Source organism: Balaenoptera physalus, assembly GCF_965194825.1.
Source record: "Balaenoptera physalus genome assembly, chromosome: 4".
NCBI classification, from domain to species: domain Eukaryota; kingdom Metazoa; phylum Chordata; class Mammalia; order Artiodactyla; family Balaenopteridae; genus Balaenoptera; species Balaenoptera physalus.
The window spans coordinates 76,495,250-76,522,882 of record NC_138891.1 but is presented as its reverse complement, the minus strand read 5'-3'; the positions used below and the strand labels follow the sequence as shown (position 1 = coordinate 76,522,882).

The 27,633-nt window shown below is 43.5% G+C and overlaps 1 protein-coding gene across 8 annotated transcripts in view; it reads left to right on the top strand.

Annotated features, from left to right (window-relative positions):
• Nucleotides 1-27,633, top strand: part of KALRN (kalirin RhoGEF kinase) — a gene marked incomplete at its 3' end in the record, with an annotated part of 654,541 nt that overhangs the window by 290,550 nt on the left and 336,358 nt on the right. For all 8 annotated transcript variants that reach the window (XM_082458482.1, XM_082458476.1, XM_082458483.1 and 5 more), the window contains one exon: nucleotides 14,738-14,860. In XM_082458482.1, coding sequence (XP_082314608.1) covers nucleotides 14,738-14,860 — 123 coding nt within the window. The remainder of the gene's footprint in view (nucleotides 1-14,737; nucleotides 14,861-27,633) is intronic.

Below are 27,633 nucleotides of genomic sequence, written 5' to 3'. Positions count from 1 at the left end.
TATGCCCTGGGCACTATGTTAGGTGTTGGGAATGCAGAGAGACACGGATCCTGCCCTTGAGGGGTTTATAAGTTAGTGCAGGGCTCAAAGGGCCCTGATAGATTGCTTGGTCCCAAGGGATCAGACTTGCTGTATAGCCGCTGACAGCTGAGATTCACCCCTAAACTTCCTGTCCAGGAGGACCCACACAGGTAGTCGTACTCACACGCAAACACTCTTTTCCCCCTGCTCCAACATTATAAAATGGCTCTCTACAGTTATTTATCTCTAACACAAATGTCCCTAAGACAGGCACTACCTGTTCTCACTTGTTTTTCATAACCATAATTATGTTAACTCAGTGCTGCTGATGCTTTTCTTTGTAGCATATATCTTGAATAATGTCCATTTGCCCATGTTCGTATTTAGCAGTATTAAAGTTCTCAATTAAGTTTTGATGGTGATAATCCAATCATTCGAATACATTCAAGTAGATAATAGATGATTCTTTGGGCAGGGTGAGTGTCCAGAAAGTGAGCAGGGTTGAGGCTTGGCTGAATTAGGGGAGGAAGGGAGGGGAGAAAGAGAGGGCTCTGCTGGTCAGGGTTGCTTTCTGATTGGAGTGAGGATGGGGAAACTTTCTCATCTGCCTCTTTGGTGTCACTGCTCTTAGAAGGGGCGCTCCATCCCTCTCCCCATAGTAGGAGGCTGGTAACAAAGGGTCTGTTCCAGTCTTCTCCATGTATCCTCCAGCTAGAATTGGCAGGGCTGGGAAGTGGGCTTCAGAGGCCTGCTCCTGATTTGCTCAGCCCCTCCTGCCTGGAATTTCATGGACCCCTCGCACTCTGTACCTCACCCCCATTCCTCTCTGCCCTGCTTTCTGCCTTCTTTTCCCTTCCCCGTCATGGCCTTTCCCTGGGTGCTCACTTTGATTTTCTGAATGCAAATTCTGTTCTGACTGAACAGTCATCCTTCTGTGATGAGTACCTTCCAAGGAAGGACCTGGGTGCCTCCATCTGGCAGGGCTGGGAGGCTGGTGGGTCCTGGGAAGCAGTGAGAGAAGGTTCCTCCCCAAGAGTTACTGAGCCTCAGGGCTTTCTTGATAGACAACAATTTTAAACACCTTTAATGTCCTCAATTCCTCTTTTATTACTATGTTAACATATGACTAGACAGTCACCATCCAAGGTCACTTCTTTCTGATAACCCCTATGTTCAGCATGTCCTTGACCTCAACATACTATTTCTGGAGCTTTGAATACCAGGCTAAAGGATAAAAGACTCACACTTTATAACTAGTGGGGAACTATGGAAAGATTTTGACCAGAGAAAACAGGTGATCAGAGTGAAGGTCTGAGGTCATTTAGTGCCAGAGGAGGACTGTGTTGGAGTGGGAAGATCCTAGGGCCATGGTCATGGGCTAAGGTGATGGGACAAGGGTAGATTTGAGAGCATTTATGAAAAAAAATCACTGGAAATTGCCATCCATTTTGTTAGAAGACAAGGGAGGTGTCAAGTGTGAATGTGGGACTGTATTTTTAAAAGTGTGGTTCTTGGACCTGTTGAAGAACCCAACTCAGGTCCACTTGTCCAATGCACAGCAAAGCCAATCTACCGACACCAAGTTGTAGTGAAGGAAAGTACAGAGTTTATTGTAGGGCAACAAGCAAGGAGAATGGGAAACTCGTGCTCAAAAGACCTAAACTCCTTGATAATTTTCAGGAAAGGGCTTTTAAAGGCAACATTAGGGGTGAGAGTCACAGGGTGTGTGATCAGCTCATGGACATTCTTCTGATTGGTTGGTGGTGAGGTAACAGGGTGATGTTTCAGGAATCTTAATCTTCAACCTTCTGGTTCCAACCAGTATGGGGTCTGCTGCTTGTGGTCAGCATGTAGTCACCATCCTCCACTGGATGGGGGTTGTAGTTTCTGCAGAGCAACTCAAAGATATGCACCACATTGTTATCTACATCCCTTCAGGAGGAACTGGGAGTCCTGTGGCTCTATTGTTCTAATCATTAACTGCATGAGCCTCCTCTTTGGAACTTGGGAAAGGCCAAACCAAGACGGGGGACTTGGAGGGGCTTTTGTATCCAGGAAGACCTCACAAGGTCCTGCTCAGTTTCAGTTCCCCCTTTTCTTTGATGCTCCTCAATCCTGAGGGGAACAGGGGCAGGACAAGAAAAGGAATACAGTTTTGGATAAAGAGGTTAATCATAAACTCGACAGGGGAACTCGTTTTAGGGGGACTCAGTTTCAGACCCCTGGCATTAAGATCATCTGGGCAGAGTAGGGTCTTGTTAAGAACAGATTATCTGACCCTACTCTATGCTTTTTTTTTAAGTGTATGTATTATTTTAAATTTTTATTTATTTATTTATTTATTTATGGCTGTGTTGGGTCTTCGTTTCTGTGCGAGGGCTTTCTCTAGTTGTGGCAAGCGGGGGCCACTCTTCATCACGGTGCACGGGCCTCTCACTATCGCGGCCTCTCTTGTTGCGGAGCACAGGCTCCAGACACGCAGGCTCAGTAGTTGTGGCTCACGGGCCCAGTTGCTCCGTGGCATGTGGGATCCTCCCAGACCAGGGCTCGAACCCGTGTCCCCTGCATTGGCAGGCAGATTCTCAACCACTGCGCCACCAGGGAAGCCCCTACTCTTTACTTTTTGATTCAGAATCTGTGGGTAAGGTGGTGCCTAGGTTTTAGAATGAACCCCAAGTGATTCTGAAGTGGTCTAAAGTTTGAGAACCTCTGACTTGAGAGATTCAGTCCTTAGTGATGAAAAGTGTGGTGACACCACAAACAGGAATCAAAGGCACCATGTGAGGAGATGCTTTCAGGGAGATGTCAAAGACAAAGACAATTTCCAGTCACCTCAGCCTGTTGGGAAGGGACAAGTGTGGGCTGCCTGGGAGTGGAGAGGTCCAAGGGAGGGAGGCGGCTGGTTTCTTAGCCAGCTTCCACCCAGCATCACATTTGTCAGGACAAAGGACTGCGGTTCTCAGGGGGAAGAGAGTCTGTACACCTGCTAATGAATTTCAGCTGAGCCCTCTCAGAAAAATGATGGCTTTTCCCACCATAGTAAGACATTTATTTTGATCATACTTGTTCCAAAGAGGGGACAGAAAATGAATTGGTGGTAATTGGCCATTTCAAGTGGTACCCGCATGCTCTCCAGTCTCAGCCGATGGGGAGCGGAGTGGTGCCAGCAGAGAATGAGCTGCTCCCCTTCAGAACTAGTTCTCAGTGTGCTGTGCAAGGAGACAGAAACAGTGATTTGATGGCTGTCCTGGGCACTCACACACATCACGCGCACTTGAGCTTTTAACAGAGCAAAATGCGTGTGGACACCGATGGCATGCCAACTCTCCTTCCCGACCTCAGAATATTGGCTTCTACAGAGTCGGGGCTGGGCCCTGGGAGGTAACAGCTGAGGGGGGGGCAGTTCTTCAGTTTACTTAACACAACACAACGCCTTGCCTGTTTTATCATGGATCAAATTATGACACAAACTTAATAACATATTTCAAATAAGATGATTGATCAGAGAGAGCCAGGGAGGGAATCAGAGAGTTGGGATTCTGATTTCACAACTGTTTGCCAAACAGCTCCCTTTCCTTTAATGGTTTTTGCCCTTTATCACACAGGAAGTTCTCGCATCAGGTTGAGTTCATTCACTCATTTATTCAGCAGATGCTCTTTGAGAACACAGCAGTGAACCAAACAAAGCCCCTGCCCGTGTGGAGCTTACATTCAGGAGAAAGAGAGAGAACACCATCACAAACAAACAAATATGTCATAGGTGCTAGAATGACAGCAGGTGAGCTGAATGAATAAGCCATGGGGTGTGTTTAAGAAGAGATTCCAAGCATGTGAAATGGGACCTACAAAGTCCTTGGGACCAGAATGAGCTGGGTGCATTCATGAAAATAGGAGAATGGCCAGAGTACCTGATGAATAGAGAGGAGAAAAGGAGTAAACAGTTTGAAGAAATGGGCTGGGTCCAGATCAAATCAGGCCTTATAAGCTATGGAGAGAATTTGGATTTTCTAAGTGTGATAGGAAACAGTTGTAGAATTTCGATAAGAGGAATGTCATGACTTGATTCTTGTTGAAAGAAATGTTATATTTAAAGATCTGGCTATTGTGTGGAGGGAGTGTCAAGACTAAAAGGAGGAAGACCACCTAGAGGGCTGATCGGGTGAATGAGGAAAGATGGTGGCTGGGACTAGGGTGGTTTTGATGGAAATCAGTGTACAGGAAAGAGTAAGTAAGACAGGCTTGCAGCTAAGCAGTTGGGTGAATTGTGGTGCTTTTGTTGATGCAAGGAAAACTGGGAGAGGAGGGGAGTGGGGCAGAAGGGAATAAAGAGTTCTGTTTTAGATATGTTAAGCTTGAGGTGCCCATTATAAACCAAACTGGAGAGGAAGAGTAGGCAGCTGGGTACATGAGTCTCAGTCTCAGGAGAGAAATTAGGGCTGGAACTGTGAATATGGAAATTACCAGCACATAGATGATATTTAAAGCCATGGAACTGGGTGAGATCATCTAGGGAGCAAGAGAAGAGAAAGAAGAGATCCGGGGATGAGCCCTCAGGCATTCCAAAATTTAGAGCCTGGGAAGACTAGGAGGATTCAGAAAAGTAGACACAGTGGAGATCAGTGAGCTGGGGGAATTCCCAGTGAGATGGCGTCTCAGGAGCTAAGGCAGAGGCGTTTCCAGAAAAGGGAGGCTCTTCTTCTTAAGTGGGGCTGAGCAAGGTGGGTCTCTCTGCAGGGTGGGAGGGCCGCAGTGGTCCAGGGAGGTCAGAGTGGACTGGGCTGAGGATGGCTTTGGTGGGAGGGCACCCCAGCACTAGGAGTCCTCAAGGAAGGGTGGTCCAGAGCAGAGCGAGGAGGGAGTCCCTGTGCAGGCGCAGCCTGGTGCAGGTGTCGGAGCCCAAGCAAGGTGAGCAGAGCAGAGAAGGGTGGCCTGGCATAGGTGTCAGGTGCATAGGTGCAGACAATGAGCAGGTCAAGGAGGTCATCCACAAGGAACAGGGGCTCTGCAGTGTCACAGCCTGGGCAGAGGGAGGAGGGCATCCATGCAGGGAGGGCAGCCCAGCTTAGAGGATTGGAATCCAAACAGGCTGAGGAGGTGTCCACACAGGGGGCTACCCAGAGGAAGTTTACTAGGAGGTGGTCTTGGAATCAACCCCTGAGGAAGGGAAGGGAAGAAGGAGGATTAGACAGAGAGTGAAGTTGAGCTGCAGTGTCATCTCAAGGGACTCCTCAGCCAGCCCTACCAGGCGTTCTGAAGATTGTCTCAGGTTGGGGAGTGAAAACTGTGTCTTTATACTCTGGAGTCTGTCACTGGGCATGGGTCAATGTAAGAAGGGGCTTTGGGCAAAGCCACTCTCTTCAGCCAAGGGTAATAATCCCCAAAGGGGACTGACACCCGAGGCTGTCTGCCTGCTGGTGACACTCTCAGCAGGGTGGTAAAAAGTCCTTTTTACATCACAGCATCTGCCTCCTCCATGGTCTCAAACTACCTCCTTCAAATACCTATTAATCACAAAGGAATAAGAGTGACTTTCTAGAAGAAAGCTGGAAGACACCACCCTGACCCAGTGATCAAAGTTAACATCATGAGTAATGGGGGAAATTCAAATTATATCCCATCTGATAGAATGCAGTGGGAAGAACAAGAATCATTTCTGTGTTATTCCTGATTCCAATCATGAGGAAACATCAGACAAACCAAAACTGAGGGACATTTTGTAAAGTAATAGACCTGTAACTATTAAAAGTGTCAAAGGCAGGAAAGTCAAGGGAAGCCTGAGGAACTCTTCCAGATTAAAGGGACAACTAAGCATGACACACGCTTCTGGCCTGCATCCTTTTCCTCTAAAAGTCAGTGTTGGGACACATGGGAAAACTTGAATAAGGTCTGGGAATCAGATGGTAGTGTTGCTGCCAGAACCATTTGGGTTTGAATCCTGACTCCACTATTTAGTAGCTGTGTGAGCTCAGGCAAGTTAACTAACCACTCTGAGACTCATTTTCTTCATCCAAACATGGGGATAATAACTCTCACCATCCCAGGGTTGTGGTGAGATAGCATAGATGAGATGGTGAGCGTGTGCCCTGGCCTAGTGCTGGACAAAGAGTGAACCCTCCACAGCCTTTTCTTCTGAGGAGGGGAACTGCCCTACCCTCAATGTAATAAAATCATGAAATATTTGAGTTGAAGGGAGATTTAGGGAGATTATGTGATCCAACAGTCTCATTGGAGAAAGTGAGGTTCAGAGAGGAGAAGGCACACACCCAGCTGGGCCACAACTGGTTAGGGGCAGAGCTGGGGTGAGAACCCAGGTTCCTCTGTAAGTTATGGTGTCTTTAGAATGATCATGATGGTACCACATTTTAATGATGCTTTAGGAACCTAAAGCACTTACATATTAACAGAGCTTAGACACCAACTTAAAACTTTGTTCAAAGGTGGTTGCCTCTAAATGCAAGGGCCTCCTGCACTGGGCTGGGTGATCTTGAGGTCTTCTCCAACACTAAGATTCTATCATGTTAGAAGAATCCAAAAAATCAGAGTCCTGGGACAGAAAGCAGCTAGGCCCTTGATTTTCTCCCATTAATTCGGTTGTATTCATGGCCACTGTTCAGAAAATATCAATAGTTCTCTTCAAAAGGACTATTCTCTTCTCCTTAGCAGCTAGAAAGGACTGTCTCCTCCCCTGTAAAGTACTCCGTCTTGATTGTATGCTGGTTGGAATAAACACAATTAGATGAGGAAGAAAGGGGGTGATTAGGGAATTATGCATAATGGCTGTTAGATTGGCTCCCAGATCCGGTTCAGGATGTGAGTATCTCTCTTGGAAAAGGCTGTTCTGGGAAAGGACTAATTCCGGTTGAAAAGTTGGGGCATGAGAAAGGAGAAAGAGCTTTACACGTTGTTTGCAAGACTGCCTGCCTGCCTTTGTGGCGAGGAGTCCCAGGCTGACCAGGGCTGTTGTTTCCAGTGATGGGGCAAAGATCAGGCCTCCTGCTGAATGCACCGGCACAGCTTCTCCCAAGACAGTAGGCAGTCGTATTTGCACTTGACAACTCATGGCTATAAACATTCATTGAGTATCTTCTGAGTGTGCGGTGCTGATGGGGGCTCTGGGGGCAGGCGAGGGATGAAAGGGCAGGATACAATGGTGAAAACCCCGTACTTCTTCGGGAGCTACCTACCTGCCAAGTGGGGCAATGGAGAAAGGGTGGATACACACAAAGGGAGAACTTTGAATGCAGGCTGTGAGAGGTACTAAGAATTAACCTATCTAGGGAGTACGGAGCTGGAGACATTCACCCCAAAGTTGTGTGTTGGGGCAATGAGTTTTGAGTTGAGTTGATTTCAACATATCTCACGCAAAGCCCTCTGTGTTGAGTACCATGCTGTGTCCAGGAATCACAGGGAGGTCAGAGTCTAGTGGGAGAGACCAGCCTGTGGGCAATAATTGTGGTTTGAACAGAACAGAGAAGAGTGACACCACCCCAGCCTGAGTGGACTGTTAAAGAGAAAAGGCTTTCCAAAACTAGAGTTTGAGATGGCACTTAAAGGATGAGTAAGAAGGAGCCTGGGAAGTGGATATAGGGAGAAAAAAGAGATGGACATTTCAAGTGAAGTGAAAAATAGCAAGAACAAAACTCAGGAGGTGAGAAGCAGTTTTGGGGGGTGTTGAGAGGTGGGGCAGGAACTCATTGGAGGTGGGGTTGGGAGGGGTGGACCTGTCGCAGAGGACTTTGCATGTCAGGTTTAGGGGCCCCTCAAAAACTATACCTCAGTGAAATGCCTTCAAGAATGCAAGGTTTCTTGCCTCCTTTATCAAAGATAAGGTGACCATATGTGCGTGGGTTTATCTCTGGGCTTTCTATCCTGTTCCATTGATCTATATTTCTGTTTTTGTGCCAGTACCATACTGTCTTGATTACTGTAGCTTTGTAGTATAATCTGAAGTCAGGGAGCCTGATTCCTCCAGCTCCGTTTTTCTTTCTCAAGATTGCTTTGGCTATTCGGGGTCTTTTGTGTTTCCATACAAATTATGAAATTTTTTGTTCTAGTTCTGTGAAAAATGCCAGTGGTAGTTTGGTAGGGATTGCATTAAATCTGTAGATTGCTTTGGGTAGTAGAGTCATTTTCACAATGTTGATTCTTCCAATCCAAGAACATGGTATATCTCTCCATCTATTTGTGTCATCTTTAATTTCCTTCATCAGTGTCTTATAATTTTCTGCATACAGGTCTTTTGTCTCCTTAGGTAGGTTTATTCCTAGGTATTTTATTCTTCTTGTTGCAGTGGTAAATGGGAGTGTTTTCTTAATTTCACTTTCAGATTTTTCATCATTAGTGTATAGGAATGCAAGAGATTTCTGTGCATTAATTTTGTATCCTGCTACTTTATCAAATTCATTGATTAGCTCTAGTAGTTTTCTGGTAGCATCTTTAGGATTCTCTATGTATAGTATCATGTCATCTGCAAACAGTGACAGCTTTACTTCTTCTTTTCCGATTTGGATTCCTTTTATTTCTTTTTCTTCTCTGATTGCTGTGGCTAAAACTTCCAAAACTATGTTGAATAATAGTGGAGAGAGTGGGCAACCTTGTCTTGTTCCTAATCTTAGTGGAAATGGTTTCAGTTTTTCACCATTGAGGATGATGTTGGCTGTGGGTTTGTCATATATGGCCTTTATTATGTTGAGGAAAGTTCCATCTCTGCCTGCTTTCTGCAGGGTTTTTATCATAAATGGGTGTTGAATTTTGTCGAAAGCTTTCTCTGCATCGATTGAGATGATCGTAAGTTTTTTCTCCTTCAATTTGTTAATATGGTGTATCACATTGATTGATTTGCGTATATTGAAGAATCCTTGCATTCCTGGAATAAACCCCACTTGAATATACAGCAGAGAAAAGACAGCCTCTTCAATAAGTGGTGCTGGGAAAACTGGACACCTACATGTAAAAGAATGAAATTAGAACACTGCCTAACACCATACACAAAAATAAACTCAAAATGGATTAAAGACCTAAATGGAAAGCCAGACACTATCAAACTCTTAGAGGAAAACATAGGCAGAACACTCTATGACATAAATCACAGCAAGATCCTTTTGGACCCACCTCCTAGAGAAATGGAAATAAAAACAAAAATAAACAAATGGGACCTAATGAAACGAAAAAGCTTTTGCACAGCAAAGGAAACCATAAACAAGACCAAAAGACAACCCTCAGAATGGGAGAAAATATTTGTAAATGAAGCAACTGGCAAAGGATTAATCTCCAAAATTTACAAGCAGCTCATGCAGCTCAATATCAAAAAAACAACCCAATCCAAAAATGGCCAGAAGACTTAGACATTTCTCCAAAGAAGATATACAGATAGCCAACAAACACATGAAAGAATGCTCAACATCATTAATCATTAGAGAAATGCAAATCAAAACTACAATGAGATATCATCTCACACCGGTCAGAATGGCCATCATCAAAAAATCTACAAACAACAAATGCTGGAGAGGGTGTGGAGAAAAGGGAACCCTCTTGCACTGTTGGTGGGAATGTAAATTGATACAGCCACTATGGAGAACAGTATGGAGGTTCCTTAAAAAACTAAAAATAGAACTACCATACGACCCAGCAATCCCACTACTGGGCATATACCCTGAGAAAACCATAATTCAAAAAGAGTCATGTACCAAAATGTTCATTGCAGCTCTATTTACAATAGCCAGGACATGGAAGCAACCTAAGTGTCCATCAACAGATGAATGGATAAAGAAGATGTGGCACATATATACAATGGAATATTACTCAGCCATAAAAAGAAACGAAATTGAGTTATTTATAGTGAGGTAGATGGACCTAGAGTCTGTCATACAGAGTGAAGTAAGTCAGAAAGAGAAAAACAAATACCGTATGCTAACACGTATATATGGAATATAAGAAAAAAAAAAAAAGGTCATGAAGAACCTAGTGGCAAGACGGGAATAAAGACACAGACCTACTAGAGAATGGACTTGAGGATATGGGGAGGGAGAAGGGTAAGCTCTGACAAAGTGAGAGAGTGGCATGGACATATATACACTACCAAACGTAAAATAGATAGCTAGTGGGAAGCAGCCGCATAGCACAGGGAGATCAGCTCGGTGCTTTGTGACCACCTAGAGGGGTGGGATAGGGAGCGTGGGAGGGAGGGAGACGCAAGAGGGAAGAGATATGGGAACATATGTATATGTATAACTGATTCACTTTGTTATAAAGCAGAAACTAACACACCCTTGTAAAGCAATTATACTCCAATAAAGATGTTAAAAAAAAAAAAGAATGCAAGGTTTAACTCCATGTAAGCCTAATTTATATTCTTCAGGTGGATTTTGTGTCCCTAATTTTTCTTTTATCATTAGGATCTGGCTATATTAGCAATTCATAATTTATTTTTAAACCTTAGTGTATAAAATTACGCCTTTGAAATTAAAGGCACATCTTGCCAGAATGAGATTGATAACTATCACTGGGTGCTACTTCCCACTCAAGTTCAGAGGCACACCTGTCATTTATCAAAACCAGAGTGTGAGTATGAAAGTTGAAAGAAAACTTAACAAAAAAATCTGTCATCTCTGTGCTATCCCTTGTGACTCACTTGCTTCTGTACCAGTGACAAGTTCCTCTTCCTGGGGGGCAGGCTTCCACCTGCCTCTGCATCACCCCCAGGCCCCGTCACCAAATCCTGGCTGTTCTCTCCCCTAAATATTACTGAAACCTGTCTCTCCACGGACACTGCCACTGGCCTCGCCTGAGCTACCATCGCCTCTTGTCAGGATTTCCGCAGGAACCTCCTGTTTTCCTACCTCTGTTCCTGTCTTCCAACAACTGATTCTCCACAAAGCAGTCAGAGCAGTAATTTTTCAATGCAGATCTGATGGTGTCTTTCTCCTCCATCAGCCCTTCAGTGGCTCTCAGGCTAACACTGGAGTCAGACTCAGCACACCAGGGCTCAGCTCTACCTGGCGCCTGCCGCCTCGGGGCGCATTTCCTACTTACACCTACTCAAACCATGCTGATCTTTTCAATTCCTAATTTGGTTAAGTCCTACTGTCTCTCAGGCCTCACTTCTTCAGAGTGGGCTTCGCTGACTGTTGGCACTTTTCACCCTTGCAATTAATGATGAATTGCGTGATTTCATATCTAGTGCTCGTTACCCACCTACACTGAGTTCCTGGAGTCAGGGCCGAGCCTGCCTTGTTTAATCCTGCACGCTGGGCTGTCCTAATGCCTGGCGCTAGACCACCATGAGGCTAATAATAAATATCTATTTGAATATGTGAATAGTCCTGGCCCGCACGTGCTTCTCTGCATCCTGAAGACTCTTCCTTCAGACAAAAACAAAAGGAGAAAACCTCCTATTGTTGGAAACACTTAAATACCAATTCAAAGCCATCAATAGGTATGATTAACTATCATCCTGTACTATCCTAACTACAACTGATAATTGACTATTTTAAATAAGATCTTGTAGATGAGAGAAATTACATAGGGACCAGCTAATAAGGGGTACCTTGATGGGTGCTTACACTTTGATAGGGTCCAGGGTAAGGCTAGAAACTCAATTTATTCTTCAGCCAGTGATGTTCAGATTCTGGGACTCACCAGACTTCCGATGCTGCACATTAATTTACAGTGTGTCACGTGATTGTCAGGCACCGCTGGTGTCTGTTCAGAAGCACATTTCTCTGCTGTGCAGTCCACGTAGGAAGCTGGATTGTATTCCCAGGGTTGGGAGCCATGAAATCAAAGGTCAAGAGAGCATATGGCCTAAATATTTGTACCAGGCCATGCTGGCTCTAAATGAACTCTCTGAAACAAAATTATCAGAAATCAACATTTTGAACAATGCGTCATATATTGATTCCGTTTCTCTGTCCTCAGATGCTTTTTCCATCTCTATATATTACTAAAGTAATCTTGTTCGTGACCTAAATCGTTTGCTTTTGTTTTGTTAAATTGATTTCCCTGCAGTCCCTGACCCCGCATTGAGGTTGCATGTGTTTTCCCCACAGCTCCAGTTCTAATGGCAGAAGCTGTACTAAATGGAGGCAATGTAACATCACAGAGCAAAGTTATGTTTAAACTAAGTAAAAGCCTCTCAAGTATGAAATAGATTTTTAAGTGGTTAAGGTAGAGCTGATTAAGTAAACTAAGTGTCACTAACTGAAAACTAATTGACATTTTAAAGAAAGCAAAACGAACAGGAAACAAATTGCTTTTTAAAAAAAGTTTAAAAAAAAGTTTAAAAGTTGTGAAAGCACCCACAGGGAGTATAAAAGCTAACCATTTGTGAACTAGTAGATGAAAAACATTTCTCTCTAACCAATTTGCTTTAGAATATTATTTAGAATATTTATTAAAGCTAGAGATTAAAAATGAAATGGAATAAAATAAAATTCATGAAAAAAAGTGCCAGACAAGCAAGTCACACTTAACTGCTCAAAACAAAATTTAAAAAAAAAATTGTAACCTGAAAATACGTCATAAATTCCAAAGCACTCATGAAAAGCTATAAGACAGCTCCTTTATATATAAAAATTATCTCCAAGCTTCAATTCATTCTCAAAAGAGGATTAATAAAAGTTTAAATATGCATAAAAATTATAAAACTACGCTATCCATGGTACACAATATATGGGAAACTTTGTGACTAGAAACGTTTGTCTTTGACCTTGCATGCTGACACCCATCATCCCTGTCCGGTATAGAATGTGATCAAATTATGGCAAATCAAGTAAAAATGCACTCTCCTGACTTTTGTTGCTGAAATATCACCATAAGTAACTCAAGAGAAAAGTAGGCTCTTCTTTATTCTAAGAAAAGAATATCTAAACTTCCTTTCAGTGCTGCCTTTCAGAGTTTGCAAAAGGTAAAAATTCAGTTCATTTACTATTGCAATTTCTTTTTACAGATGTGCCTCTAGAATATTAAAAAAATATTGCCAAAATTTGTTAAAGTGTTTAAAATCTTTTTAAAATTGAAGTATAGTTGATTTATAATATTGTGTTAGTTTCAGGTGTACAGCAAAGTGATTCTGTTATATATATATTTTTTCAGATTATTTTCCATTACTGGTTATTACAAGATATTGAATATAGTTCCATGTGTTATATAGTAAATCCTTGATGCTAAAGTGCTTAAAATCTTTACACTAATGTTTAGATAAAGTCATTTTTACAAAAGCCTTCTTTTTTTCTTCATTTTGGTGGACGATTACCTGACCTGGCTTTGAACCGTGCATTTTTGTTAAACCTCATTTTTATATTCATATGTGCATTTCTCTAACCAATACCATCTTGGTATGGCTTTATGATACTGCCATCTAAGACTTTGAAAGCTTCCATACTTTGTACAATTGCAGGCATAAATTTATCTCAAATGTCAGAGGAAGTGAAGCCAAAGGCTAAATTCCGTAGAAACAGAACTCTCATGTCTGCAGTCCAGGCAATGATTTGGTCTCTCTGCTTGCCACAGGGCAATCTGTAGGAAGAAACAGAATTAAAGTGCCCTTTTAAACAGGGCTAGTTCAACTAAATCATTTTCCCAAAAGTCATTCTACAATCTGAGAAAGCTAGTACCTCATTAATCAAATGTTTAGTTGACGTTTACTATAGTAGGAATAAAGTGGGCTTAGTTGAGTCTTGGCAGGATCTGCAACAGGTGTGTCTGTGCTGTAATTCTGATTCAATTGTGGCCATCTGATTTAGTGAGTGCCAACTCCTCAGGGCCCAAATGAACTGCTTCCCTTCTCCCTGGGAGGCACACATTTTTGTTGGGTTATGTGGGCAAATGCAAAATGGGCTAAAGGCTTTGATCCTCCCTACATTTCGAGGCTTTTACTAAGGGCTTTCCACTCCCCCGTCAAGTACCCCTCAGGACAACATATTTTCTCACCTTCTAAGCATCCCCTCACTCATCCCTCTACTGCTCCAGCCACCTCTTTTCTAGCTTCTCACAACTCCGAGGAAAATGTCTTGAGGCCAAATCACTAGACCTTAAGCCTGGAGAACATGGAGTCTCTACTGCTACCCAAGAGCATCATAGATACTAAAGACCTTACTTTATTTTGTTGGTTGGTTGTTTGGTTGATGTTGATTGGAGGAGAAAAGTGGAAAGAAGCCAGAGAGGGCAGTTGTCCTGGTGATCAGCTCTCTTGAGCGTAGCTCCAGTTAGGGACTGACTACTCTGGACTTTACTCCCAAGATTAAGAAGGGAGTCCCAGGAGAACAATGAGGTAGGATCCCCATGACTTGATGCCACTGCCATGAGCATTTTTATGGTGGAGTGAGTGCCAAGGAACTGCCCTGACCTGACACTGCCTAATTTCCTGCAAATGTGTCTGACTTTATATGGTTGGAGTCAAAGTAGTGAGAGGGTTAAACTGTGCCTGGCGGTCTGTGTAACGTGTTTAAAATAATGGGCTAATTAAGGCTGAGAAAACTGAGAAAGTGATGACGGGATATTCTGGAGATCAAAGAGGAAGAGCTGAACTTAGTTAAGGGTGGGATTGTTGTATTGCCAATGACAGTAACGAAATCCCTGTGTCCACCGTGGATTGAACATTCACACCTGGACTGCTGCTTTCTGATTGGGACGGGGACTCTAATAGCCTAGCAGTCACACGTGTTGTCACGTGTCTTTTGCCAAAAAGTCATTGTTTCTGCCTTCCTTCTCTGACTAGGTGTTAGACTGGATTGAAAACCACGGCGAGGCCTTTCTCAGCAAGCACACAGGGGTTGGGAAGTCTTTGCATCGAGCCCGGGCCCTGCAGAAGAGGCACGATGACTTTGAAGAGGTGGCTCAGGTGAGATGCTGTGTATGGTTGTATGCGTGTGTGGAGCGGTGAGGGAGACCAGGGCTGTGGCTTTGGTGTTTGGTGGGGCACGTTGGGTGGATAGCCCACGGCTTCTGGGCTGCCTTCCCGCCTGATGCAAGGAGACCCTTGTCTGCTCTAGGATCACTAGGTGAGTGGTAAATTAGTATTTTGTCAACTGTGATCAGTTGCAGTGGAAAGAGTAAGGCAGGGAAGGGGCAGCTGGGAAAGGTATCACTAAGGGATGGAGAGGTGGATGCTGCCAGAGTAGTGAGGGTGACAAAGCTAGAGTTTGCCACATCACGACTTTAGCCAGGGCTGGCTCTGATTCCATTACATAGGCAGCCCTCAATGGGGGTGTCCTGCTGGGCATTGTCCCGAGCCCCAACCTCACCCAGGGAGGCGACCAGCCCCAGACAGATGTGAGCAGTGGGTGTGAAAGGAGAGGGCCTGCCAAGAGCCAAAGGAATCTGCTGGCGGGCAGGAAGTAGTGGGAGCAGACCAGATCTGCTGCTCATCCCTAGGGGAGCTGCAAGGGATGCTGGAGGCTGAGAGGCCTGACGGAGCCAGAGAGACCGTGTCAGCAGTGACCTGAACCTGCGGAGGCAGGTGGATTAGACCCAACCTAGGGGATAAAGAAAGCTCATAGGGAATCTCTGTGCACTGTTGGTTGGAATGTAAAATGGTGCAGCCACTGTTAAAAACAGTATGGCAGTTCCTCAAAAAATTACGCATAGAATTACCATGTGATTCAGCAATCCCACTTCTGAGTATATACCCAAAAGACTTAAGAGCAGGGATGCGAAAAGATATTTGTACACCCATGTTCAAGCAACATTTTTCACAGTAAACAAAAGGTGGAAGCAACCTAAGCGTCCATCGACAGATGAATAGATAAACCAAATATGGTATATACATGTAATGGAATATTATTTGGTCTTAAAAAGTAATGAAGTATGACACATGCTACAGCATGGATGAACCTTGAAGATACTATGCTATGTGAAATGTCAGTCACAAAAGGACAAATATCGTATGAATCCACTTATATGAAGTACCTAAAATAGTCAAATTTACGGAGATAGAAGGTAGAAGCGTGGTTGCCAAGTGCTGATGGGGAGTTATTATTTAGTGGGTGCAGAGTTTCAGTTTTGCAAGGTGGAGATTTTTGGAGATGGATGGTGGTGATGGTTGCACAACAGTGTGACTCAGTGCCCCTGAACTTTCAAGTTTTCTGTTATGTTTATTTTACCACGACCACCAGTACCACCACCACAAGAACAAAAACCAGCCTCATAGCCACACAAGGATCTTTTACAGCATGAGCTGGACTGTGCCAACATGATACAGACACAGGCCCAACGTGCCTCTGGCGGACAAGATGTATTACAGACCCAAAATATCTGGGTGGCCAGGCATTCTGGTGCCTGTCCAGTCTGTTAGGGGGCAAAGGATGGAAGAGGGTCATCCAGACTCCCTGCCTGCTGAGAGTGGGCATTGTGGTACCTGGGACCATCTGTTGGAATAGAGCCATCCCATAGCTTTGGTGCCCCTGCCTTTTGGCTGTCCTGTGGTTCAGCCCTCCTCACTTGGGAAGGACATCCCCAGAGCCACCCACCGCCCTGATCCAGCCCACTCCTCCTTGCTGTCTTACTGCTGTGGCCTCATAGGCAATGCCAGCTGTGGTCACAGGCCCATGAGGGGGCTGTCATTTTTGTGTGTTGTTACAACCAAACAAGCCTCGTGGCCTCCCCAACCTCAACCTCATTTCTCCCAGTTGCTCCTCCACCTTCTCGCTGGTGCCTGATATGCCCTTCCCATGGGACAATGCCTTTCAGTTAGCGCCAGAGACACATTAACTTAAATTCATACTAAAGAAAGGATGGACACATTTTTGAGAGCTTATGGGCCTATTAAGTGTTTTGTCTCCCACCAACCCTGAACGATAGACAGTATCAGCCTTGTCTTATAGAAGACGACACTAAGGATCAGAAAGTCCTGCAGTGCCTTTGTCATCTAGCTTGTCGGCGGTTCTGTGGGGATTTCAACCCAGGTGTGAGTCCAGACCCGTGTTCTTACCCTAACCCCATGCTGTCCCTCCTTACTGAGGTGGAGGAATTGGGTATAAAATTCATTGCCAGTGTCCTCATGGAAAGTACAGGACAAAGAGCAAGAATGGGGTAGGGGAGGCTTCCCCTGTCGCAGGCATTATTTTCCCTGGTCCTGCCAACGAGTAATCTTTTGATATAATCCACTTGTCTCTGCCTCTGCTTCCTGATAAGACTGTGTCTTTATGAGAGAGAAGAGAGTGTGTACCTTCCAAAAGGCTCCTGCTTTTAGGAGGTTTTAGGAGGATGCGGACCACAAAGGGAGCACCTCAGTGAAGGGCCATGAGATCACTGCATCGTTCTCCTGTAAATAGGCCTCTAGAAATGGGTCTCGTAGTCTGGAAATGAATCCTGTCTTGTTCCCTCATCCCTATTCTGGGGAAGGGAGTGGGCAGTGGAGCTGCCTAGCATCCTGGAGTTGGTAGTCCACATAGGAAAACCACCTCCAGCCATGGCCAAGGCAGGTGGGTGGTCCGCAGACACCTGCCTCAGCCCTGCTTTTTTCTGTGCAGTGTGACCATCACGCTCAGGTACTGAGAAAGGGGGCAAACCTAGGCAGGAAAGGACGCTCTTTTTCTCGCTTCTCTCCTCACTAGGTGAGGGCCACTGGGAGGAGAGAAGTGAATTTAGTCAGGAATTGGATAGTTCTTGAGTTAATCAGAGATCAGTGACACACGGTGAAAGAACTAGAAACCTGTTTCTGGTTGTTGTGGGCTGCTGCTTATGAGATACGGTCAGGAAGGGCATCGCACATGGTGTGAAGTAGGAGACTGGGGGCCGCTGGTCAGCAGCACTACACAGGGTCATGATTCAGTGAAGGAACCTCTTTCAGCTTTGTGATTTTATGATTCTTTGACCTGAGGCTGGTATGACAAGGGAACTCTGAGCTCCCATTCTCTGCATTCAGATTTTAAAAATGGTCTTGAGTCAAAGTAGGAAGAGAGCTGTTTCATCTGTCACCACTGGACATGTGCCCTTCTGCAGAGAAGAGCAGAGAAATGGCTACCCGTGGGGAGGGGTCCAGGGGCAGCATAAAGGCCCTGAACGAACACCTCTCCACTCTTGGGATAGTGGGGGCACCTTTGATTCTCACCATTGGTTGCTCTTTGGAGTAAAGACATTTAAGGCAGTCATTAAAATAAATACAAATGATACCTGTGAAGAATGAATGTAGCAATTCATTATCTGTCATTAAACTTTAACTTAAATCTTGTGTTGATTAGCTCTTGAACACATTTTAAATTCTTCAACTATCATTTGAAGGAAATGAATAAATATTTATGATCCTCCCTTCATCCTGCAGATGGCACTCTTTGAATAGCCTACGTAGAAGCCGAGCTGCGTGAGGAAAGGAGCCTCAGTCATGACAGCCTGACAGGCAGGTGGTGAGGGGCCAGGGCCAGGGGATGCACCAAGGGGCTGTCTCTACAGGTCTTTCTAGTCTAAGCTGCTGAGATTGTCCATGCTCAAATAGAAGAGCTAGGGACCAGTGGGAACCCCTCCTGCTCCAGATAGATACTTGACTCGAGTTGCCTATAAACTCATCAAATGACTCAGGCTATAGCGTAAATCAGATTTTTAAAAAACACTTATTACTTATATATACATATACACATACATGTATATATATATATATATATATATATATATATATATATATATATATATAAAATATATATATGGTGTGTGTGTGTGTTGCATGTTAGCTGTCACTGGGAGTATGAACAGGCATAGGGATGGAATTGCTACCTGTAAGAGCATAGCTTTCAGGGTATAGATGCATCCATATCTGCCCAAGAGGTAGAGTGGGCAGTGGTACTGACATTTTGTCCTGAGATATTTGCTGTGACTCAGTAGGGGAGTACTCAAGTGCCTGTGGTTTAGAGAGCAGCTGTGCCTGCTGTTAGTGGTCTGCTTTATGACCTCATTATCTGAAATGCCAGACTCTCTGTAGGCTAGTTTAGTCAAAATAGCAAGCATTTACATTCAAATATATATTATTTAAAATCTCAAAGCACCAAGTCACACTTAAGCAGCTAAGCATCAGTGTAACATTTTTGAAAGAACAGACCATTCAAAGAAAGATTTAAAGAAATATAAAAACACGGGCACAATTAAGTACTTCATTCAATAATCTCTAGTTAGTTATTTCTCTAGCTGACCCTTGCTTTTTCTTCAAACTTGAATAGAATACATTAAAAAAAAAAAAAAAAACCCATTCTGAGCCTTGGGGACAAAATAGGCAAAAATGGAAGGGAAACATTTTAGTGGACCCATCAGTGACCTTGCCCATTAAAGATATTCAAAGTGTAATCAGCTAACCTACCAGAGTACTAAGGGCGACCAGAATAGGGTAATCCATAGAGATGGAAAGCCTCTGCCCACAGAGTTGGACAGTTGCATTCAGTTTCCATGTTCCATCAAGTCTCTGTGTTGGGCACTGTGGAAAATGAAAGAGATGCACAGTTTCTGTCTTGAAGAACTCACAGTCTAATAAAAAACATGCAGCCAGAGTATTCTAAACCTCTAAGAAGTCCCACAATAAGGGAGGAGACGTAATCTTTACTCTTAAGGTTTTCAAGGAGTGCATCTAGTGAAACCAAGATAAACCCTTAGTTCATTTGGTGATCCAAAAAAAACACCTGCCTTGCGGTAGTGTAGTGACCTTTGGAGTATGTTCCATCTTTCTTTTCACGCCTGAGATGGTGACCAAGTATAGCAGCTGCAAATGCAAGCAGAAGGGAGAGGGGGGAGAGATTAAACAGGTACTTTTCCACACTCCAGTTTCTTTTTTTTTTTCCACATTCTATTTTTTATTTTTTTATTTTTTTAACATCTTTATTGGAGTATAATTGGTTTACAATGGTGTGCTGGTTGCTGCTGTATAACAAAGTGAATCAGCTATATGTATACATCCATCCCCATATCTCCTCCCTCTTGTGTCTTCTACCCTCCCCAGTTTCTTAGAGATGATGAAAGGTTCTTAGGCAGGATGAAAAAAGATAGAAAGAAAGCCAGGAAAATGCTGATAAATTAATGTCATGAAATGGGCAAGTGGAAGAATGTGAAATGGCAGAGAAATGAAGGACAGTCTTACCCTTTGGATCTTGCCTGGCACTCTTCCCGTTGGGGTGGACTCAGGACATTCCTTCCAGAAAGCACTAGGGAGAAGTTACTGGCATGAGCTGATGGGAGGGGTCTTGTGACCACTGTCAGGAAGAAGAAAGATGTTTTATGTGGTGGTTAATTCCCAAACAAGGGTTTTGAAGGTCACGTTGTATGCACTTGATGTGGAAAATTGAGAAAGGGTCAGAGCCAATATCCAAGATATTATAGAAAGCCTGCCAAGAACTTCTTATCAAGACTATGAATTGTCCCCCCACTTTTGTTGCTTCCTGTGTGGAACAAATGCCAAACTCAGAAGAAACTGGGACTGTATTCCTAATGACCTGAAAGTTCTGGGTAGCACACTGAAAGATTAGAAAGCACAGGTGGTGTATTTATCTCTTGTTCCGTGTGATGGCAGTGACTGTGGAAAAGAAGGGAGGCTGAGAAATAAATGGCTACTTGTGTAGATGGTGTTTTAAAAAGTCTTCTGGACTATATCCTACAGAGCCAGGATGATGGACTTCTGGCAAGGGGCAGAGTGCATCTTGTAAAGATTGGGAAGGATGTGCTTTGGCAGAAAACCTTGTTGATCTGTCTAGAAGGATTTAAGCGAATTTTGAAGTAGAAGGAGAAAATTACCCCAGTAAAGCCAAAAGCAGACATGTGAGGCCCACGGGTGACACAGAAAGAAGCATCTTCTGAAGGAAATGCCCTTAGGTCAACTTAGGTTAAAGAAAAATACCAAGAATACAGATTGCAAACAGTATTTATAGCCTTATCTGTATATCAACAAAAGGCATGTGTAACAAGTAAGGTACTTAAACTTTAACACAAGAAGATAAATATAAATATTCCTGAGATTTTAGGGTATTGAGTTCGTAAGTAAAAAATGGCAATTGAAGAAGATTGTCTGTTTAAAAGACTCGTTTAATAAGAGGGGTGAGGATATATAAGAAAGGTTCTCATCTATATGAGATCTACAAACCTGAGAGTAGTAAACAATATGGAGACATAATAGAGATTAAAGGAAAGCAAACAAAAAGCCATGATTGTGACTGGAGAGGACCATAATATCCTCCATCAGATGGAGGATATGGGAAATTTTGATATAATTTCAGTTCTGGCTCAAGGAAAACTATGGTGGTTATGAGAGCCCTCAAATTTCCTGGCATCTCCTGTAAATTCTGTGACACCATAAATAAAACATCAATAAGTTGATGAGAGCAAAGTGTTCTACGATGTAGAGAGCGGATCATTATAGAAAAGCTCAAAAGAGTATAGATTATGTCTAGACTCTCTGAAGAACCTTGACTTTTAGATAAAAGGATTTAGACATTGCTCTTAGAACAAAGGAGAATAGTAAAGACTTTTTTTTTTTTTTAATTTATTTATTTATGGCTGTGTTGGGTCTTCGTTTCTGTGCGAGGGCTTTCTCTAGTTGTGGCAAGCGGGGGCCACTCTTCATCGTGGTGCGCGGGCCTCTCACTATCGCAGCCTCTCTTGTTACCAGGCTCCAGACGTGCAGGCTCAGCAATTGTGGCTCACAGGCCTAGTTGCTCCGCGGCATGTGGGATCTTCCCAGACCAGGGCTCGAACCCATGTCCCCTGCATTGGCAGACAGATTCTCAACCACTGCACCACCAGGAAGCCCGAGTAAAGACTTTTGAGTGATGATGCAAATTAAAATATAATCTCTAAACCAGAGAAATAAGGATTTCTCTATATACTGTTTAGATCACATATAGAATACTGTGTCTAATTCTAGAAAATATATTTTCAAAAGGATATTGACGAACTATGCTGTAATTGTTGGAAGGCTGCCAAGATAGTGAAGTTGAAGTAATTGGGTATGTCCAATTCTGAGTAAATAATTTTTTTTATGGAAGGGGAGGTGGGTTTGATAGTTGAAAGGTTCCTATAGAAGAGATAGGGTGGAAGGTATAGTGAAGCTAATTTTAGCTTAATTCACATATCATTTCTAACACACACAGTTGCTTTTTTATGAGCTGTCCAAAACCAGAATGAAATATCTTGTGATGTAGTGTGCTTCTCATCATGGGAGGTTTCCCAGCAGAGGCAACCCTTTTTTCCCTAGGATATGTAAAAAGCTAAAAACAAACAAATAAATAAAAAGAAACCAAGACTACCTTTTCTGGACCCTGTTTCTCCTCCCCTTGAAAGCCCAAGTTCTTGAGAGAACAGTTTATATTTGCATCTGCCCTTACTTCCTTACCTCCTAGATGCCCTTTGACCTCTGTCATTGGGCTTCTATTCTCTCTGGCCAACAGAGGTTAATCTTACCAAAGTCTCCACCTGAATGTTTTTTTTTGTTTGTTAAATCCAAAGGATACTTTTCAGATATTAATTGGTCTTCCTGAAGCATTTGACCCTGTCAACCACTTCCTCCTTTTTAAATTCACTTGTCCTCAGCCTGCCATGACACCTGGCTCTCTTGGTTTCTTTATGTCTTTCTGACTGGTCCTTCTTAGACTCTTCTCCTTTTTCCCCAGGATTTGTTCCCAGACCTTCTCTTCTCACTTTATGATTTTATACTGCATGATTTTATACTCTTTCCCACCGTCAGCTGCCCCCCTACTCTGATGGCTTCCAAATCTGTGTCTCATCTCTGATCTCACCCCTGTGCTTCCTGTTCAAAAACACACTGGCTTTCTGGACACTTCCACTTTGACTTTTCAGAGGGTTCTCAAACCCAATGTGTCCAAAATTTATTTGAGCATCTCCTGCCCCTTCCAGGTGTGCTCTTCCCCCTGTATTCCCCGTGCTGGTGAAGAGCACCAACCACCTGCTTGAGCCAGAAACTTGGGAGTCATTCTTAACTTTGTGAGCCCTTCACAAAGTCCTACTGATTCTATGTCTTTAATATGTCCCTTTCCTCCTATCTTCATTACCACTGCCCTAGAGCAGTCTCATTATCTCTTGATTGGATTACTGTAATATCCTCCTGTTTTCCCTGACTCTAGTCATGGTCTCCTTAAATCCATGCCCAAATTGCTACCAGAGTGGTTTTCCTAAAATGCACATCTCATCACGCTACTCCATTTGTTATGGAACTCACAGGTCTCGTCCCATTGGGATAAAGGTCAAACTCTTGATATTATAAACCTTTAATGACCTGGCTGCTGACTTCTCTGGTTTTACCTTTTATCCCTCCTGTGCTCCCTCTACCCCACTCGATACTCCTGTCTCCCAGAGTTTACCTGAACATGTCATGCTCTCAAGTCTCAGTGCTGTCTCCTCTTTAATCCTTCCCAGCTCTTTAACTTTGACTACCCCGACAAACTTCTGTTCGTCTTTGAACACTCATCTCAAGTATTGCCTCTTCAGGAAGCCTTCAGCGGCCTCCATGGCTTGGATTGAATACCCCTTTTCTAAGGCATCCACTTTTTCTGGTCACATCCCTATCATGGTATTATCGTGCAGTGTCATAATCAATTTTATGATGGCCTCACTCCCCAGCTATGACCTTCCTTAGAGCAGGAATTTTATTTAGCCTTTTTATCCCAATGCCTAGCATGGTGAGCCTAACATGCAATTGGTGCTTGAAAAGTAAAGGAATGAATGGTATTCATTCCTTTGTTGGGTGGATATCAGGCCAGGTGATGTCTAAGGTCCTTTCCAACTCTAAGAATGATAAATGGAAGAGAGGCAGATTAGATGAATATTCATAAAAACACAGGCCCCAGGAACATATAACCTGGGACCTAACTGAGAGCCATCTTCATAGAATTAGTAGGATTGCCCTGAGCTGGAGTTAGCATGGACAGCCCCAGTCCAGGATCTGGCACTTGGGAAGAAGCATCTTTGGAGCCAAATTTTGAGTGAGTTCTTTGGACTCTTCCATATTTTTTTAACTGAAAAACAAAAGCAAAAACAAAAATACCTAAAACATTATTTCAGATGAAATTATTTCCTGTGAATTGGTTTCATAGGAAATCAATTTTGAGAAGAGGGCATGGTAATCCTTACTCAGTTCATTTCCCCAGCCTCACTAAGTTTCCATGATTTTCCGGCTGAGATAGTTATCGTCACACTGTGCCTGACTGCCAGGGAGGCTTTAACCCTCTCCCTCTGTTAGTTGAAATGTGACGAAGTTCTTTTTCCCTTTCAAAAATTCTCCCGTGTTGGAGATGAATAAGATTGGTTCTTTTCAAGGGGATCTTAAAGGCAACAACAAAAGAAAAGGTAAATTAGACAAAAGAAGTATACCGATTTTATGTTAAGTATATTGATTTGAGTCCAAGACAACTCTAGTCATACTTTTTATTCAGTCTGTCGTGTTCACTGATAGACATGTTTTCCTTCTTCCTGTTGAGGAGATCCTAATAACAACAGCAGTAATGATAATAACAATAACACTTACTGAGTACTTTCTATGTGCCAGACACTGTCCGCTTCATTCTCATAACATCCCATGAGTTAGGTATTGATACTCCCACTTACAGATAAGGAGTCGGAGGCAAAGAGGTGAAATAATAGCTCAAGTTGGCAAAGCTAGTAAGGGGTGGAACTGGGATTCAAACCCAGTAGTCTGGCTTCAGAGCCCAGGCTCTCAACTCCTTTGCCACAGAGTCTCTTGATTCACAAAAGCTTTGGATGTCTCTGGGATTGGGCCTGGCAGTGTCCTCAGTTTCACCCCAGAACCAGCTCCTAATCCTCTTTCTATGTGTGGATCCAGGTAGCCCCTCAGACAACCATGTGTTAGCACTGTGGCCACAGGACTGCTGAGTGACAGTCTTTCCCTCCTTGTGCCTAATAATTCCCTTGGACTCCAGGGTCACCTTCATGACCCTCTATGACATCTTCTTCATCTAAAAGCTCTGTGTGACCTCAGGGCTCTGGGAATCCTATGACTGCCTCTCATCTTTCTCTACCTATCCTCTGCCTTATCTGAAACACGTGTACCCACTATTGGTGACAGCTGGCTCTGTTCTCTGCTGGCGCTTGTCCTGTTTAACAATTAACTTGGCCAGTATCTAGCCTGAGTCTTCATTTCCATTTTCTAGCACAAAGTGGACTATACTTGGCCCAGCCCAGAATATTATTTTGTCTTTCTTTTTTTTTTAATTAATTAATTTATTTTTGGCTGCATTGGGTCTTGGTTGCTGCACATGGGCCTTGGTTGCTGCACATGGGCTTTCTCTAGTTGCAGTGAGCAGGGGCTACTCTTCGTTGTGGTGTGTGGGCTTCTCATTGAGGTGGCTTTTCTTGTTGCGGAGGACAGGCTCTAGGCGCGCGGGCTTCAGTAGTTGTGGCTCACGGGCTCCAGAGCGCAGGCTCAGTAGTTGTGGCACATGGGCCTAGTTGCTCCACGGCATGTGGGATCTTCCCGGACCAGGGATCGAATCTGTGTCCCCTGCATTGGCAGGCGGATTCTTAACCACTGCGCCACCAGGGAAGTCCTATTTTGTCCCTTTCTTTTTACCTTTTGCTAAGGTCAGGCTATCGTTAATGAAACCTCCTTGTTTCCAGAACACATCTCCCTTGATAGCTCCACAAGCCTATTTGAGACATCCCTCTCAGTTCTAATTTCCCTCTATTTGGACATATGATATAGTGAAGAAAAGTGTAGCATTTGCAGTCAATCTGTTCTTTCCTTTTGTTGGCCTTGGGCCCAGTGACAGTCAATTTCCCTGAGCCTCAGTGTCCTCTCTAAAATAGAGATGGTGGCACCTCCCCCACAGAGTGATGTGAGGGTTCGAAATAACATGTAGAATGTGCCTAATAGAGAATTTGTTTCATGGGAGGTGCCTGGTGAATGGTGGCCTCAGTGGCAGTGGTGGTGACCATGGGAGTGGAGGTGATGGGATCCCTCTAAGCCTCACTCCCTTCCAGGATAGGTTATCAAGTACCATGCTGTCCTCTCTCAAGCCTCAGCACGGTGTGGTCTGCCTAACTATGTTGGAAAGAGTAGGCTTGTCCTTTGAGATGGGCCAGGTGCCAAATGGAAAGATCAGCTACAGGAACTAAGCTTGGCCCTCGGGTTAAGCATGTGGAAGAGGGGTCCATCCAATTTGACCAGTCAGAACCAAGGAAAGGCAATAGAGTAATGGTGCATCCTGCCTTGGGGTGGTAGGTAGGGGATACCCACTACTGGGCATCCAAGAGCCAGTGTATTCAGAGGTGCAAGGAAGAGGATCAGTGGTTTACATTGAGAAGACCCTTAACAGATAGCAGGCTTCAGTTACTGGGCTGCAAATCAGAGGCAGGGTTCCAGGTAAGGAAGGGATAGGGTAAAAGTCTAATTATCAAATGTGGGCACCAGGGCAGGGCTGGATTAGCTGCCAGTGGGACCTGATATGAAGGACTAGTCTGTTGGTAAGACGTGTGATTCCATTTCTGTCAAGAGACTGAAGCTGAACCTGCCATAGGGCCTCAGAAAAGGGGAAGGAAGGGGAGAGAGTCTGGGCACTGAGTGAGAGCACTCTCCCTTCTAAAGGATTCTCTGATTCTGGGCCTGCTCACAGGGGTCCCAAGAATGTGGCCACTAGTTTCACAAGGTGTCAACATATTTACCTTGCACAGTGAGAATAACACACCGGTGGGAAGAATAAAGTTGCTGACTCTCAGAGAGCACTGACATGGTTTAGAAAGGAAACAAGGAAAGCTGTTCCAGAGGAAAGCTTCCTCATCTGCTGGTACTGATTCTGAAAGCAAACTATGTATTACCATGTCTTCCAATAATTAATTTCAACACGGGTCAACATGCCCAGATTAAGAGAAACCAAATTGACTTCCTTTCTCTTCTGTCTTCCTTTCATTTCTGTGACACTGTGCCCGCAAGGTGGGCCCCTGGAAGCCAGCACTGTCTAAGCTGAAAGTAAGAGGGAGCAAGTGATGGATTTGCATATGGGGGGAATGTATGCAAATTACACAATGAAAATATTTCTCCTGGATAAAAACATTTTGAAAAGTATTTGCAAGGTTTTAAACCTGTGCTGTAAACATGTAAGAATAAGCAATAATAATAACTGCCATTTATTGAATACATATCTTTATAAGAAATAACTCATTTAATCCTTGAAACAACTCTGTGGAGTAGATTTTAATATTATCCTCAATTTCCAGATGAAAAATCAGGCCTAGAGAGTATCATTCAAGTGTAGGACGCAAGCTTTGAACCCAGTCTGACCCCAGAGCCCATGCTTCTAGCTCACGTACCTTCAGAGTAATGGGGAAAACTGAGCTTATTCAACTCTCTTTTTGATTTTTTTTCCAAATGAACTTTCTATTTTATTTTTATTTTTTAAAAATTTCTAATTACAAAACTACATATTTTCAATATAGATGTACAGATGAGCAAAAAAGGAACAAAAATAATCCACCCACTCAGTTGTCTGTCTTAACAGTTGCTAATACTTTGGTGTTTATTCTTCCAGATATTTCTTTATTTATATGTATATGTATGTTGGTTGCCAGCTTTTCTCACTTAATGATATATCCATGGTAATAGATATATATCTGCAGTGGTTTTGTTTTATTTTTTGCTGGTGAAATATTAAGACTTTTTACTCTTTCCCAGACTCTAGT